Source organism: Gossypium arboreum, chromosome 3 (assembly GCF_025698485.1).
Source record: "Gossypium arboreum isolate Shixiya-1 chromosome 3, ASM2569848v2, whole genome shotgun sequence".
In the NCBI taxonomy this organism is placed as follows: Eukaryota; Viridiplantae; Streptophyta; class Magnoliopsida; order Malvales; family Malvaceae; genus Gossypium; species Gossypium arboreum.
The window spans coordinates 86599793-86615472 of record NC_069072.1 but is presented as its reverse complement, the minus strand read 5'-3'; the positions used below and the strand labels follow the sequence as shown (position 1 = coordinate 86615472).

The 15680-nt window shown below is 36.5% G+C and overlaps 1 protein-coding gene across 4 annotated transcripts; it reads right to left on the bottom strand.

The window, feature by feature from the left end:
* Positions 1–473: 473 nt before the first annotated feature.
* LOC108464328 (probable E3 ubiquitin-protein ligase RHG1A) lies at positions 474–5787 on the bottom strand. 4 transcript variants are annotated; one of them, XM_017764575.2, is made up of 6 exons: positions 5049–5787; positions 2048–3739; positions 1605–1655; positions 1226–1324; positions 1011–1151; positions 474–936 (listed from the first exon to the last, which is right to left on the bottom strand). In XM_017764575.2, exons 2-6 carry the CDS (start codon positions 3698–3700, stop codon positions 805–807), a joined length of 2076 nt encoding a protein of 691 aa, XP_017620064.1. In that variant the 5' UTR covers positions 3701–3739; positions 5049–5787; the 3' UTR covers positions 474–804. The 4 variants fall into 4 exon arrangements, with proteins under 4 accessions (XP_017620064.1, XP_017620063.1, XP_017620066.1 ...); XM_017764574.2 differs by having other exon boundaries at positions 5101–5787; XM_017764577.2 differs by lacking the exon at positions 5049–5787 and adding an exon at positions 4916–5014.
* Positions 5788–15680: the final 9893 nt, after the last annotated feature.

Below are 15680 nucleotides of genomic sequence, written 5' to 3'. Positions count from 1 at the left end.
CGAAACAGACCTGAACTACCCATCGTTTGTGGCCATATTTGAAGAATCCAATTCTCCAAAAGTAAAGTTCTCCAGGGTCGTTACTAATGTGGGAGATGATCAGTATACCAGGCAGTTGTAGGAAACTCCAGGTTTAAAAGTCATTGTAGAACCCAACACTATGGTATTTACGAAGACACATCCAGAGACGACTTATTGTTATCCCAAGTGGATTGATTGTTATCTCAATCGAACCGTCTCAAGAACTATAGTGGTCCTGATTTCCCGATTCCGAATTTCACCTTTGAACCGTTGTGATCTATGTCAAAGATTAAGGGCATTGATAAGTTGCTTATATGTTTCTATTCTTTTTCTATTAATCGCTGCTCATTGCTAGTTTTTGTATGGTAATATGCTTATTGTTGCCATCTCTCATGTCCTGCCTCTATTCAATCAAGAGAAAAAAATGGCTGCCTCTTTGCCATGGAGATTGCTTTCAGACCTTCAATGTCAAGCATCGTTGCTCTTTTCAGTTAAAAGTTGCTATCAAACCATCATCCGTTAATCTATGATGTCGCCGATGGGCTAAAAATTCATACATAAAAACTAATAGAAAATGAAAAATGTTGAAACCAGCTTTTTGTGTTCCCAGTGCTTCAGACATTTGTGTCATCCACCCAGAAAATGACTTTGTTTTGACATAGTTGGAAGTAAAAATTAATTCCTCTGTTCGCTGCATACAGCACACTTGGAAGGCATCAAGTTTTGATGAATGGAAGAAGCCATGCCGGTCCCTTTCCCTGACCCAAGGAAGGACTAATTGCCTCATTTAGTCAAACCCGTTGTTTTACAGATGGGGCACAAGTTTTTGTGCATCAACCATTGTTTAATGCAATCAGCATGGAAGCCATGGCCACATTCCAGTGTCCCAATATCTTCTCCATCATTATACTCTTCCTGCATGTTCGTAAAAAAATTTACAAGGGGTTCATTGAATTAGTAAAGAAAATGCAGATGATACAAGTCATTACCTGACAAACACAACATGGTTCTGCCTCTAACTGAGCTCCCGGTGCACTAGAGTACTTTCGTCGTTCCAGACGGTTTAATATAGTTTCTTCACTCAACCCAGTGCTTACGTTACCAATGCGCTCTTCTAGAGCCAATAACTCCTATCACCCACAAATCAAGTGTGAGAATTTTCAAACATGGAAAGGATAGTAGATGTCAAGAATATAGATACTACCTCATATGACATGTTATCAACATCGAGCCGCATATCCCTGTGCCGATCATGAATATCAGCTACCCCTAAAAGTACTGATTGATCAAGGATCATAACATCCTGCATTCAAACAGAATTAGAAGAGAAAATCCCACTTGCTTGGAGCACAAGAAAATTCTTATCCATAAACATCACTTGGTCTTAAATTACATAGCCACTTTTAAGTCCATACATAACCACTTTTAAGTCCATAGCAGCTCAAATTTGAAGAATGGCTACCTATTGAACATAGCAACAAACGAACAATAAAAGAGAAGGCACATTTATTTTTCTTGCTTCCATGTTTCAGTTGGTGAAGTAGAATTGCATCAAATTGCACCATAATTATTAAAATCCTTACCTCAAACCGCAAGTTCTCCCCCCTACGCATGAGATCCAATACATTGCGAACCTGCTCCATAAAAAATAGGTCAGTTCCAGTTGAATTGATCTTTACTAAGGCCATATTAGTCTCATTTGCAGGTAAGTAGTGGCATTTAGCTTTGGCTAATCAAAATAGAGAATAAAGTGCAGCACATGATTGACTGATCTATAGACTAGTACAAGCATTTTGGATGACAATGCCCAAGGGCAATATTCTCCACAATTAGGATTGCTCTATCAAACAAGGAAGGAGTTCTCTATTTCTAAAACCAGGTATGTGATATCCAGTGACAACTAGATTGGCAGCAAATCAAGTAGTAATCATATTAAGGAAATCAGGATTGTTCTTTGTTATTGTTTGAATTTGAAGAAGACCAGAGAAACAATCACAATAAAAAAGGATGGAGTTCTAGTACAGACCTCAGACACAACAAGCCTGCTTCTGCCTTCAGTGGCAGCAGCTAAAGTTCGCAATGAGTGGGGAATTCCAACAAAACCAGCATCTTGTCTCCCCAACCATGGCAATGACCTAGGATATGGACGATGGGGAACCTGACTAGCTACATGAGAGGAAAGCAGCATCGCTTCCGGAGAAGTAGTAGGTCCTGAAGGAAGTGAAGAATGATTGCTCTGGCCTCCAGATTCAGTGCCAAGAGAAGACATTAGTGATTGACGAACAAGTTCAGACAACCTTTGGGGGTATTGTGAAGAGGGGTTGGGATGAGGAACCCAGGTGGATGCAGACGTAACATTAGCACCATTATTTGAGCCTGCATGAGATGTAGAGGCAACATTTCCAGGAGAACTTATATTTCCACTGCTTAAAACTGGATTTCTAACCAAAGTTCTTAATTCTGGTGCAGGAACAAACATAGGATGATGTAATATGTTTCTAGCCATGCTTCTTGATTTGTATCTTGCACGTGGTACATCTCTATCAGCAGAAGGATTAGAATTTGATGAACTGCCCATTCTTGAACCAGAACCTCCATTTCGCAGCAAAGATGGAACATGGCTTATGACATTCGGGTTTTCAGAATTTGCATTATGTACCACTGGTGCCGACCATAATTCCAGAGAATGATTAGCTGGAAAAAGCCTTGATGGCTGTTGTGCAGAAGAAAAAACAGACTGCCAGGACATATCACCAGAAGGAAATATCGGATAAGCAATAGGCTCCTGTATACTTGAAGGATTTATTCTCAGATGGACATTCCTGTGTGAGCTCTCTGCAGTTGGTGGCAAAACAATCTGTTCGGGAATGCTGTTAGAAGCTGATCCTCTGACATCTAATCCAAGTCTCGGGTGCACCTGTCTTGAGGGGGGAGATATATTCACATTGCTTCCTGCAGTATAGCTAGCAGAAATGCCATGCCATGCACTACTTTCAGCACTACGAAAGTAGCCAGAACTTCCACTAGAAGAGCACTGCCCAACATTTCCTTCCAGAGCCTTTCTTTTGCATGATGCACGACAACCCTCATATGAGCAGCCAGGTCTGCTATCATTATCATCCACCACATACCCACCACTTCCAGAAGAAACTAGAAAAGCTTCAGGACCAGTGCCCGGTAAATTCTGCTCATTCTCAGATCCACTAGGCTTATGGAGGTTAAGCCGCTCTGTAACTTGACAGCTATTATCATCAACACCCGCTAATCCGGCATTTAACCTCAGATTCTGAGAAACAGTATCAGAATTAGAACTTTGGGAAAATAAAGAGTTCTGTTCATACCTCCGCCCTTCTAACCTGGGACCAGCATTTGCAGAAGCACTAATAGAAGATGACCACCTATGATCTGTTTTCCACTCGTTATGGCTAACCTCATTTTGTGTGCCACTAGAGTTAACATCAACCAAGCTCCATCTACCAAGCTGCTCCTCTCGACCCATAAAGTTCGCATATCCAATGTTCATGTCATTGGTTGACAGCAAACAATCAGGCAATCTGTTTTCTATAGGATTTCGAATATTATTCCAGCAATCCTGCTGTTCAGCAACAGCATTACTTGATGTAGAGCTATGATCAAAGGTTTCAGGCAAGGAACCAACAGTACCCCTTTGCCCCTGCATTAGGACTTGTATGAATTTCCGTACAATTATCCTAAAGTCCTGAAGAATATACCAATTAAAATTGTAAGTAACCAAATGGCACAACAAAGTGAAAAGAACACAGTAGCCTCAAAATGATTCTAGACAAAGTAGTAGCAAATAAAAACACACAACAAAATATTAAAAAAATATGTTTCAATCAATTTCCAGATTTCTAATCGTATTAGAGTGACATATTTTGCCTCGAAGACATTAAAGAACCAATTGTTGCTAATAAACTATCATCAGGGGGAGTGATGCATGCAAATTTTACTTGAAATTCTTTTCACCCTTTCTTGGATAAGTACTTGAAATCGATAATCCACACTACCAAATAATATGCAAGCTTTCTATCAACATAGAACCACAAAGAAAACACAAACATTGAACTACCATTCTAAACTCGGTCAGAAATGCATGGAAACACAAAAGGGCACTGTGCAACTAAATCAGGAAATTTCTAAACATTTGAGGGAGAATTAAAATCAAACAATAAAGAGCATCCACTAACAGCAGATATCCAACCATGGAACAGAACCAAACCAGACATTAATAAAGGTTCAAGCTTCCTTGCTGCGCCATATAGAACAAAAGGCATAAGCATACAGACAGAAACAAACAATAGAAGAAAGAAAATTTACTAAAGAGAGATTCAATAATAAACCAACCAATGGAAAGAGATCAGAGAGGTAAAGGTTTTAAACACAAATAGGAAAGACCCCAAAAGAATATGCAGATTTAAACAATGAAAAAAAATTCGAAACTTTGAAAGAGAAAAAAAGACCCTATTAAACCAAACAACCAACAATTTCAAGAAAACTAGAAACAGGGAGAAGTCATCCATCTCATCTGACCATCAACCGATCAAGCAAAAAATAAACATGAAAGAACAGACCTTGAAGGCTCACCAAACGGGTGGAAATGAAAGACCTTGAATTCTTGATCAATCTAAAAGACTCTTAACAAGAAGATAAAAGGACTATACTACAAAACCCGGGTGAAAAAAAAGCTGTCTTGAGCTATTAACCTCTCCTTTCTCAAGAGAGAAAGAGAGAGAGAGAGAGAGAGAGAGAGAGAGAGATGAAAAGAAAACCCAACAATAGGAGCAAGACAGAAGATCTTTGAAATATTAAATCAAATAAGAAATCGAAGAAACAAAGAGAGAGATTAAAAGAGGACAATAATCTGTAATTTTACCAAATAACCGCAACGAAAAAGAGCGATAATAAGGAAGAGAAAGAAATGAGTCTAGGCAAAGGTCATAAAGAGCAGCTTCCTAACAAAGAATTGAATAACAAAAAGCAATAAAGACAAATACAGTAATTAATACCAGCAGCAGCAACAACAACAACTAGGCAAAGGGGTCCTGTTCAGCCGCTTACCAAATGGTTTTCATGTCAATCTTTCTTTTCCTTGTTAGATTCTGCAAAATGCAATATATATATATTAGTAAAGAAAAAACAACCCTTTCTCCCCTCACAAACCTCTAAGACCCCGTCCCCCAATGCGGTTCGTAGGCTAAGCCCCACAAAACACTAAACCCCAACCCCGTGTTTTGTTTTGTTTTGTTTCCATCACTTTCGCGCCAAGCACCTCCACTTGCACCCCTCACCTTCCCTTCTCTTTAGCCCTCTTTCACCCCTCCACATGCATCTCTTTCTTTCTGACCTCCTCAGCAACCTTTTTTATTTGTGACCCCAAGAACATGCATGACATGAAAAACTATTCAACACAAACGTGGCATTGTTATAGTTTTAATAGGGATACTACTCGAATGAACTTTTATATTTTCTTACCTTTTTTATTCCTATAAACACCTAAAATATCTGATTGCTTTTGTGAATCTGAGTTTATAAATTTTGACTATTATCCCTCCCCCTAATAGATGGAATCTGTTTCTTTCTTTTCTCCATCACATGTTTTTCAAATGGAAAAACAAAAAGGGAAAAAGAATCAATGTATCCATGATTTGCAAGTTATTACTTGAAAGAAAAAAAATGAGACAAATAAAACTAAGGCACTATCTTGAGATGAGGGGCAATAACTTGTATTGCAGGTGGAATATGTCTGGGGGCATTGGTGCATATCAGTTATGCACATAAATATGATTGCTTTGTGTGAAAAATAAATAGAATAAAATAAATAAAAATAAAGAACACATAAATTTTACGTGGAAACCCTTTCGGGAAAAAAACCACGGGCAGAGGAGAAGAAAATTCACTATGTCGAAAAATTTTTACTCAAATACAAGAGGAATAGACTATGTCTATTTATAGGCTTGCAAAGCCATATTCTAGTAGGATTGAAACACCTTATCCTAATCAATATAAAATAGATGGAGTTTAATAAGGTTTAAAACCTTATTCTAAAATAAAATAAAAGAAGTCTAGTTCTATATGGATTTTACTTTTATTTTATTTTCCATCGTATTTTATTTAAATAAGAATTTGGGTCACTTAATTCTAACAATCTCCACCTTGACACAAATTCTCAATGAACAAGTTCTTCATCGCGAACTTTCAATAAACAAGTTCTTCACCTCTTCCAAAAACCCTTAAGGGTTTAACTTCAACAATGAACACCAACCAAGTCTAAGCAATGCTCAAACTTGGTTATAGGAAGTGACTTAGTCATCATATCTGCAGGATTTTCATGAGTGCTAATTTTGCTCACAACAATATCACCACGAGCAATAATATCACGAACAAAATGATACCGAATATCAATGTGTTTTGTTCTCTCATGAAACATTTGATCTTTTGTAAGAAAGATGGCACTGATTGTCACAAAATCTTGTCCGATTTGAAGGTCTTCATTGAGTTCACTAAATAGTCCCTTCAACCAAATAGCTTCTTTACAAGCCTCGAATCGCCATGTACTCAAACCTTGATTGGTAGACAAAGCGATCGTAGTTTGCAAAGTGGCTTTCCAACTAATTGCACAACCTCCGATTGTAAAGACGTAACTCGTGAGAGATCTTCTTCTATCAAGGTCTCCAAGAAAATCAGCATCAACATACCCTATAACTCCATCTTTAGTTCTTCCAAAGCGTAAGCAAACATTAGTAGTGCCTCGTAAGTATCTTAAAATCCACCGAATCGCTTTCCGGTGTTCTTTACCGAGATTCGCCATGTATCGCTAAGCGCGACCGATCGTGCATATGATAAATCGGACGTGAACAAACCATCGCATACATGAGAGATCCTCTCGCACTAGAGTATGGAACATGTGACATGTACTCAATCTCATTATCGATTGAGGAGATAAGGCCGATGAAAGTCCGAAATGGGTCGCTAAAGGAGTACTAACGAGCTTAGCACTCGCATATTGAACTCGCAAAGAACTTTCTCAATGTACCCTTCCGACTTAGGTACAATTTACTTGCTTTTCTATCTCGAGAATCTCCATACCAAGTATCTTCTTTGTTGGTCCTAAATCTTTCATCTCAAATTCTTCACTTAGTTGGGCTTTAACCTTTCTTATCTCTCTTTATCTTTTCTTTGCTATCAACATGTCATCAACATAAAGAAGTAGATACACAAAAGAACCATCACTTTTTCTTAAAGTAGACACAACTATCAAAACTACTTCTTTTGAAATCATGAGAAGTCATAAAGGAATCAAACCTCTTGTACCCTTGTCTTGGTGATTGTTTCAAACCGTAAAGGGACTTTTTCAAAGAAGCAAACATAGTCCTCTTTTTCGAGACTATAAAACCCTCCGGTTGTTGCATGTAAATATCTTCCTCAAGTTCTCCATGCAAAATGCGTTTTACATCTAACCGCTCAAGCTCCAAATCATGCATGGCAACAATACCAAGCAAAGCTCGAATCGAACTATGCTTAACAACCGGAGAGAACACATCTGTGAAGTCCACTCGAATTTGATCAGTAACCCTTTGCAACAAGCCTTGCTTTATATCCGGTTCTTCAACTCCTAGAGTCCCTTCTTTCTTTTTAAACACCCATTTACAACTAATGCCTTTTTACCTTTAGGAAGTTTTACAAGATCCCATGTTCTGTTTTTGTGGAGTGATTCCATCTCCTCTTGCATAGCAAACATCCACTTTTACGAGTCTTCACACTAATCGCCTCGAATAATTAAATGGCTCTTGATTCGCATCTATATCTTCACCACATTTAAAGCATAAGCAACTAGATCAACCTCGGCATACTTCTTTAGAGGTTTAATTTCTCTTCTTGTCCTGTTTTTGGCGATAGAGTATTGCGGTGAAGAAGCAACTCTATTCTCAATTTTGTCTTGGCTTGAGGAGTTGATTTCAGATTAATCGATGCTCCACCGCTTTTGGTTTTCTTTATTGGAAGAGTCTTTAAGAGATAAGTTAGGTAGCATAGCGTTTCATCAAAAACAACATCTCTGCTAATCACAACTTTTCTATTTTCGGACACCATAACTTATAGCCTTTTACACCACTTTATAACCAAGAAAACGCATTTAATGGATCTCGGTTCCAATTTTCCATTATCAACATGAGCATACGGAGACACCCAAAAATCTTTAAATCGAATAATTAGCGGGATTACCGGACCATACCTCTTGTGGAGTCTTTTTCTCAATGGCAACGGATGGAGATCGGTTGATCAAAAACATGCAGAGAGGTCGCTACGCCCAAAATGACTTGTAAGTTGGCATTTGACAACATACATCGAACCTTCTCCATGATCGTTCGTTCATTCGCTCGCAACGCCGCTTTTTGTGGAGTATGACGAATCGTCAAGTGTCTCATGATCCCTCCGACTTGCACAATCTATTAAACTCATCGAGCGTAACTCTAAGCCATTGTGCATGCGGAGGTATTTTATCATTTTCCGTCTGTTTTTCAATCATAATTTTCCAAGACTTAAATGTGGAAAACACATCGCTTTCGCTTCGGGAAGAACGCCCAAACTTTTCGGAAAAATCATCAATAAAGGTTAGCATATAATTAGCTCCACCTCTCGAAGGCACTCTGGACGGCCCCACGATCGTAATGGATATACTCCAACGTTTCCTTCGTGTTATGGATTCCTCTAGTGAATCAAACTCTCTTTGCTTCCCAAAACACAAGGTGCTCACGAAATTCGGTTTGCAAATTCCTTGCCCATTAAGAAGTCCTCTTTGCTTAATTTCGCCATGCCATTCTCACTCATATGCCCTAGGCGATATGCCAAAGTTTAGTAATATCATCATCCGACAAGGAAGAGGCGGCAATTGCATCACCAAGAATGAGAGAACCTCAGAAACATATAACTTGGCAATCTTTCTTTGCCCTTTCATCACAACAAGGACCCTTTGGAAATCTTTAAAACCCCACTTTCAAGCGTGTATTTGTACCCTTTTGAATCAAGAGTACTCAACGAAATTAAATTTCTTTTCAATTCGGAACATGCCGCACATCACTAAGTGTTCGACAACTCCATCAAACATCTTAACTTTAATTGTTCCAACACTGCGATTTTACATGAAGCATTATTTCCCATCAAAACAACACCTTGAATCTTTGTTTCATAAGTTGTAAACCAATCCCGATTGGGACTCATGTGGAAGGTGCAACTGAATCAAGTATCCACCTCGCTTACTTTAGAATCATTGATGAAGCAACTAGAAGTTCACCATCGTTGTAGTCTTCTACAACATCGCCTTCACCGAATTTTAAATTTGTTTTCCTTTTGATTCGCAGCCTCCTTTTAATCTTATTTTGTAGCTTATAGCACTTTCAGATTTAATGTGCCCTTTCTTCTTGCGAAGTTGCAAGTTTTACCTTTGTTTGAAGATTTCGATCTACCCTTAGATTTACCACGAGGATTCCGTTCTGTGTTCTACCACGATCATCATCAATATTAGGTCTTGTCTCCCACGAACAATGAGACCCTCTCCCGAGAGTTGGGTTTAACCACAAGATGCTTCATCTTATCATACGAGGTTAAAGAATCATAAACCTCATCAAGCGTGAGAAACTCATGGCTATATAAAATCGTGTCTCTAAAGGTTGAATAAGGCGGGCAACGAACAAAGTAGAATCAACCCTAGATCTTCCTTATCATCTTGAACCTCCATGGCCTCCAAGTTTGAGAGAATTTCTTTAAACACATTAAGTGTTCGGTGTACGACGCACCTTCCTCCAAACGATGAGCATAAAGACGCCGCTTCATATGCAACTTGCTTGTTAGAGTTTTCGACATACATATTTGTTCTAGCCTCTTCCATAATGCGTGGCGATTTTCTCTTTCATCACATCCCGCAAAATTTCGTTGGACAAATGCGATGTAATTGTGTTAATGCCTTTCGATCCTTACGCTTCTTCTCTTCATCTGTTAATGTCAAGGCATCTTATCTATCCTAGCGGGCATCCTCTAGATCCATCTGCAAGAGCGCTTGCATCTTAATTTGCCACAACGCAAATCGGTGTTGCGATCCAACAATGAATTTCATACTTCAAAGACGCCATTACCGTGATCGAGATGAATAACCGGAAGCTCGATACCAATTTGTGAAAAATAAATAGAATAAAATAAATAAAATAAAGAACACATAAATTTTACGTGGAAACCCTTTCGGAAAAAAACCACGGGAGAGGAGAAGAAAATTCACTATGTCGAAAAATTTTACTCAAATACAAGAGGAATAGACTATGTCTATTTATAGGCTTGCAAAGCCATATTCTAGTAGGATTGAAACACCTTATCCTAATCAATATAAAATAGATGGAGTTTAATAAGGTTTAAAACCTTATTCTAAAATAAAATAAAAGAAGTCTAGTTCTATATGAATTTTATTTTTATTTTATTTTTCATCGTATTTTATTTAAATAAGAATTTTGGTCACTTAATTCTAACACTTTACTTAAAAGAGGTGCGAAAATCTGAACACAATGAGTGTATTTTTGCAGATTCTTGCTCCCCAAACTTCCTTTATTTCTCTTGCCGTTCATTTCTCCATCGTGGGGTGGGGTGGGGGCCTCCTTCCTCTAAGCTTATTCTACCGTTTGTTTTTTATTAGTTTTTTCTTCTCTTAAAAGCTCAAAGGTGTTTGCTTTTCTTTGCCTTTTTTTTGTATCCTACTAATGTGGCCATTTGGACATATGGGTTCTGCTTACACAACCAGATCGTGTAAGATCTTGCACTGAAAATTGATTAATAAGATAAGTATTGAATATTGATGAATGATGATATTCCCTAACCTTCATGTGTAGCCAACACACTATATAAAAACTTGGACATTATGCACTAATTCTAAAAGGGAAAAAAACATAGAAATAAAAATAATAATAATAATGGGGAAATAAATGAGAGGAAGGTGATTTGACTTTTGTTAAAAAGAGGGAATGCTTGCTAGATGGAATGATGCGCTGGTTATAAATTTTTAATGGAAAGGTGAGTCAGTTAAGGGCAAAGTGTGCAGGTGTGCCTGTTTAGCAATTAAGTTAACAACCTCTAAAATTATCATGGAATATGAGTAAGATTATATTTTAACCTTTTTTTTATTTAAAAATAAATTAATTAATTCATTAAGATTAAATTAAAAATAAATTAGTTATTTTTATTAAAAGTTTATTTATTTCTACTATTAAAATTAATTTATCTACATCATTATGAAGTATACATTATATATCACATATCATTATTTAATTATTCCATCAAGAACGCCAATTTTTAATTATATAAATAAATATAATTTTTAACTAAAAGAATCGATTTATTTTTAATTAATATATAGAGACAAATATATTTAATTTTTAAAGTAAAAGAGGTAAAATGTAATTTTTTCTTAATTGAGAATCCTCATAATATTTTTACTCAAAACAAGCTCTTCTCTCTTTAAAGCCTGTTTCTGAATGGTGGGGTTATGGGAGTGATTGAAATCAATTAATTGAAAGAGAGCTATGTGACAGTATGACCCAAGTTTCATCTCCCTGTTTTTCCCTGGTTTTGAGGGGAAAATGAATAAGACACTTTTGAGCAAGATAATGAAGTAACCAAAATGGGTGTGCCCACAGAATTAGAACCAAGGATGTTGGAAAAATGTGAAGGGAGTTACAAAGGAAGTAGCTTTATATTGCGAAAGGAACACGTATTCGATTCGGGAACATAGAAAATAAGGAAAAGATGAGGCGGCCTAAGGCTTGAGGTTAATGACAGACAACCAGACAGAAGTTGGGTCCAGAGCATAATTTTGATGGAACAAATGGCCAAACTTAATCCAAAATCTTCAACAAGGCAAAAATAGTTTTAAATACAGAAAACCACTTAAAGCAAGCACTACAATTCTTTATTAATTAACACTGAAATGGGTTGACAATGCCTAATTTTTTTCTACTTGAAAATGAAGCAAGAGTTAACAGTATAAATTTTCAACGCTAGGAATCACCAATGTGTTGACAACGTAAATAAAAAAAAAATTAACAATTATAAATTCAAAAACAAATAACTATGTTAATACGAATTCAACCTATGTCTTATTAATTATTACTCATGTTTTACCAGTACGACAAGACCACCCTCTCTGTCATAAATTCTGTTGATACATACTATCAACAGTAGTGAGAATAAAAAGGGAGTTTCAAGAAGCAGGGCAGAAGATGATCCAATAATGGTGATTTGGAGTGTCGTTTTCTTTAAGAGGGTATTTAGAATTTTATTATATAAGAGATTAATCGGATCAAATTTCGGGTCGGGTTATTTTTATTATAATTATATATAACAATTTATCTCTCACTTTGTCGAAGAAGAATTATAAAATGACTCTTCTTAGACAAGTTCACATGTGTGAAGCGTGTAATTTGGAGCTGTACTATATAAGTTTTAACTTGAAACTTTACTGAGCAAGTTTGGTTATCCGATAGTGTGGTAAAAGAGTCAAAATTGTATGGCAAAATAATACGAACTATATTTTTCGTAAGTAAAGATTTGTTCCCCACCTTGTCGAAGAAATTAGCGTGTAACATCCCTTATCCGTAATCGACGTCGGAACAGGGTACGAGGCATTACCAGACTTATACACAAGCAATCACACAAAACCGAGATGTAAATTTTCATCCAGATTTAAAACTTTTCACAAACATTCGTAACGTCCTTAAAACGAACCTACGAGGTCCAAAACATACATTGGAAGCAGTTCGGGACTAAACTGAGAACTTTAGAAAATTTCACAACACTTAGAAAATTTTTTCATGTTTTAAGAGCCACACGCCCGTGTGGCTTGGGACACGCCCGTGTCCCTAACTAGTGTAACTCTCTGTTTTTCACCCAAACACAAATTGAATACACACGGCCAAGTCACATGCCTGTGTGTTAGGCTATGTGGTTGATTTAAAATTTATAATTTTTCAAAAAATAGGTGCAGACTTCACACGCCCAGGGCACATACTCGTGCCTGAGGCCTTGTCATCCACACGACTGAGGCACACACCCGTGTCTCTGCCTGTGTGCTCAATTCTGAGTATTCAGTTTTGCAACAATTAAGATGCAAGGGATACACGGCCAGAACACACACCCATAGGGCAAGCCATGTGTCACACACGCCCATGTGTCTACCCGCCATTTTGTCACCCTTTTATGCACTCACCTACACAACAAAACATAACACCAATCCAAACAATTACATTCAACCAATTCAGCCACAATCAAGACATCCACACATCATTCACATGCTACCATTTACCACATACAAACATCACTTACTTATCAACTTAAACCATGCAAATTTCCACATCCATGAAAACATCATCACATGCATATATACTTAAACCAATATTAGCCAAATTTCAATGGCAATTTACAAAATGAATTATCAATCAACATAAGCCAATACATTTGGCCAATTCAATTATGACACATAACAAAATAACCAAGTCCCTATACATGCCATAACTCAAAATGTCAAATTCATTGGTACCCAAAATAATCAGTTGATAGTGTGAGTGGATCTTCGATAGTCTCTGATCCCTAAGCTAGTCTGGTGACACTATAAAACAAGGGAAAGAAAAGGGGAGTAAGCTATATAGCTTAATAAGTTCCCATGCAAATAATAAACATCATAAACCAACATTTAACATACACTTAACAAGATGATAATTGGCATAAATATTATTAAAATCTTATAATCATAACTTACTCAATCATAACTTTATCGAGGGATCATCACATAACGAGCTCATCACATATGAGTTTTTCGTACATACTTGAGTCATCTGGAATTGGATTTACACACAATTTATCTTTGACATAATCATTAAATTACCCCTTGAACCACTTGGAATACTAAAGGATACTTGGGAGTTCCGTACACACGGTATTATACCAATGCCATATCCCAGATATGGTCTTACATGTAATCTCGTATCGATGCCAATAGCCCATCTATAACCTTACAGGAAATCTCATATCGATGCCATATCCCAGATATGGTTTTACACAAAGTCTCATATTGATGCCATATCCCAGATATGGTCTTACACATAGTCTTTGTAACCCTAATATCATGACATTTGTATCCTATCTATTCCTAAGGTTCAACCAGGATTTCACGCTTGTCCTAACTTTATTGAATACGTCCATGATTCAATCACAATTTATACAATAATAAAGCATTTAAAAAATAATTAAAACAATGCATTATTTACATAAGAACTTACTTCGGTACAAAAATAGTAGAAATAGGACCTAATCGTCAAACACTTTATTTTTCCCTCGATCTAGGTCCAAACCTCGTTTCTCTTGATCTATTCACATTAGGGAAAATTTACATTTTTGCCCCTAAACTTTGACATTTTTACACTTTGGTCTCTAGGCTTGTAAATTGAAATAGATTCAATTTTTTCGATTCTCAAGCCTAGCCGAACCTCTTTCATGCTTATAACAACCCAAAATTTTCATTTAATCGCACTTTTACTACCCATTTTATGACCTTTTACAAAGAAACCCTTTTTGACATTTTTATCAAAAATCACCTAGCAAAAGTTGTTTATCTTACATCTAACATACAATTCCTACCATTAGACATCAAAATGCACAAATATTCTTCATGGGTAAAATTTTAGACTTTGATTTTCTTTCAAATTAGTCCTTGAAATAGCTAGATTAGGTTACAAGGATTTCAAAAACATAAAAATCATTAAAAACGGGGCTAGAACAGACTTACAATCGAGATTGGAAGATGAAAAACCCCTAGCTATGGTTCCCGCTAGAGAATTTCGACCATGGGAAGAAGATGGACAAAAATTGGCTTTTATTTTGATTTTTAATTCATTTATTAGCCAAATGACCAAAATCTCCTAACTTAAAACATAAAATTTCTCATACTTCATGTCTATTTTTGTCTACTAACTTAACAAATGGTCTAATTACCATCTAAGGACCTTCAATTTAAAATTTCATAACAATTAAACACCTCTAGCATGTAGAACTCAACTTTTGCACTTTTTACAATTTATTCCTTTTTGCTAAATTGAGTGCTCAAATGTCAAAATTTTCGAACAAAATTTTCACAAAATCATTCCATAAAATTGTAAACCATAAAAATGTAATAAAGACAAGTTTTACTATGTCGAATTCGTGGTCCCGAAACCACTATTCCAACTAGGCCCTAAATTAGGTTATTACATAGCGAGCTTTAAAAACGACAATCGTAATCATAAATCAACAAACTGTTAGAAAATCGATGGTCGCAATAAAAAATTGAGCGAACCGTAAAACTGACAGCTGTGATATGAAATCGAGCAAACTGTTAAAATATCGAAGGTCACAATCATATCTAATAGAAACATATAGCTACATGTAACACCCCAAAATAGGGCCTAGGAGTTTTAGTGGTATTTTAGGAATTTTACCCTCGAAATTTTGCAACATGATATACCGATAATGTTTTCAATTATGGCTTTTAGAAAATTAAATCAATTTCTGAAAATGAATTCTAAATAAATTTAATTTTGTAAAAAGGACTAATTTGTAAAAGAGTAAAAACT

Coding starts and splice junctions, on each gene's coding strand:
- LOC108464328 (XM_017764575.2), bottom strand. CDS start 3,700: ATGCAGGGGCAAAGGGGTACTGTTGGTTCCTTGCCTGAAACCTTTGAT. Junction 1,656..2,047: donor GCAGGCTTGTTGTGTCTGAG/GTCTGTACTAGA, acceptor TTTATGGAGCAG/GTTCGCAATGTATTGGATCT. Junction 1,152..1,225: donor TTGATAACATGTCATATGAG/GTAGTATCTATA, acceptor TGTGGGTGATAG/GAGTTATTGGCTCTAGAAGA.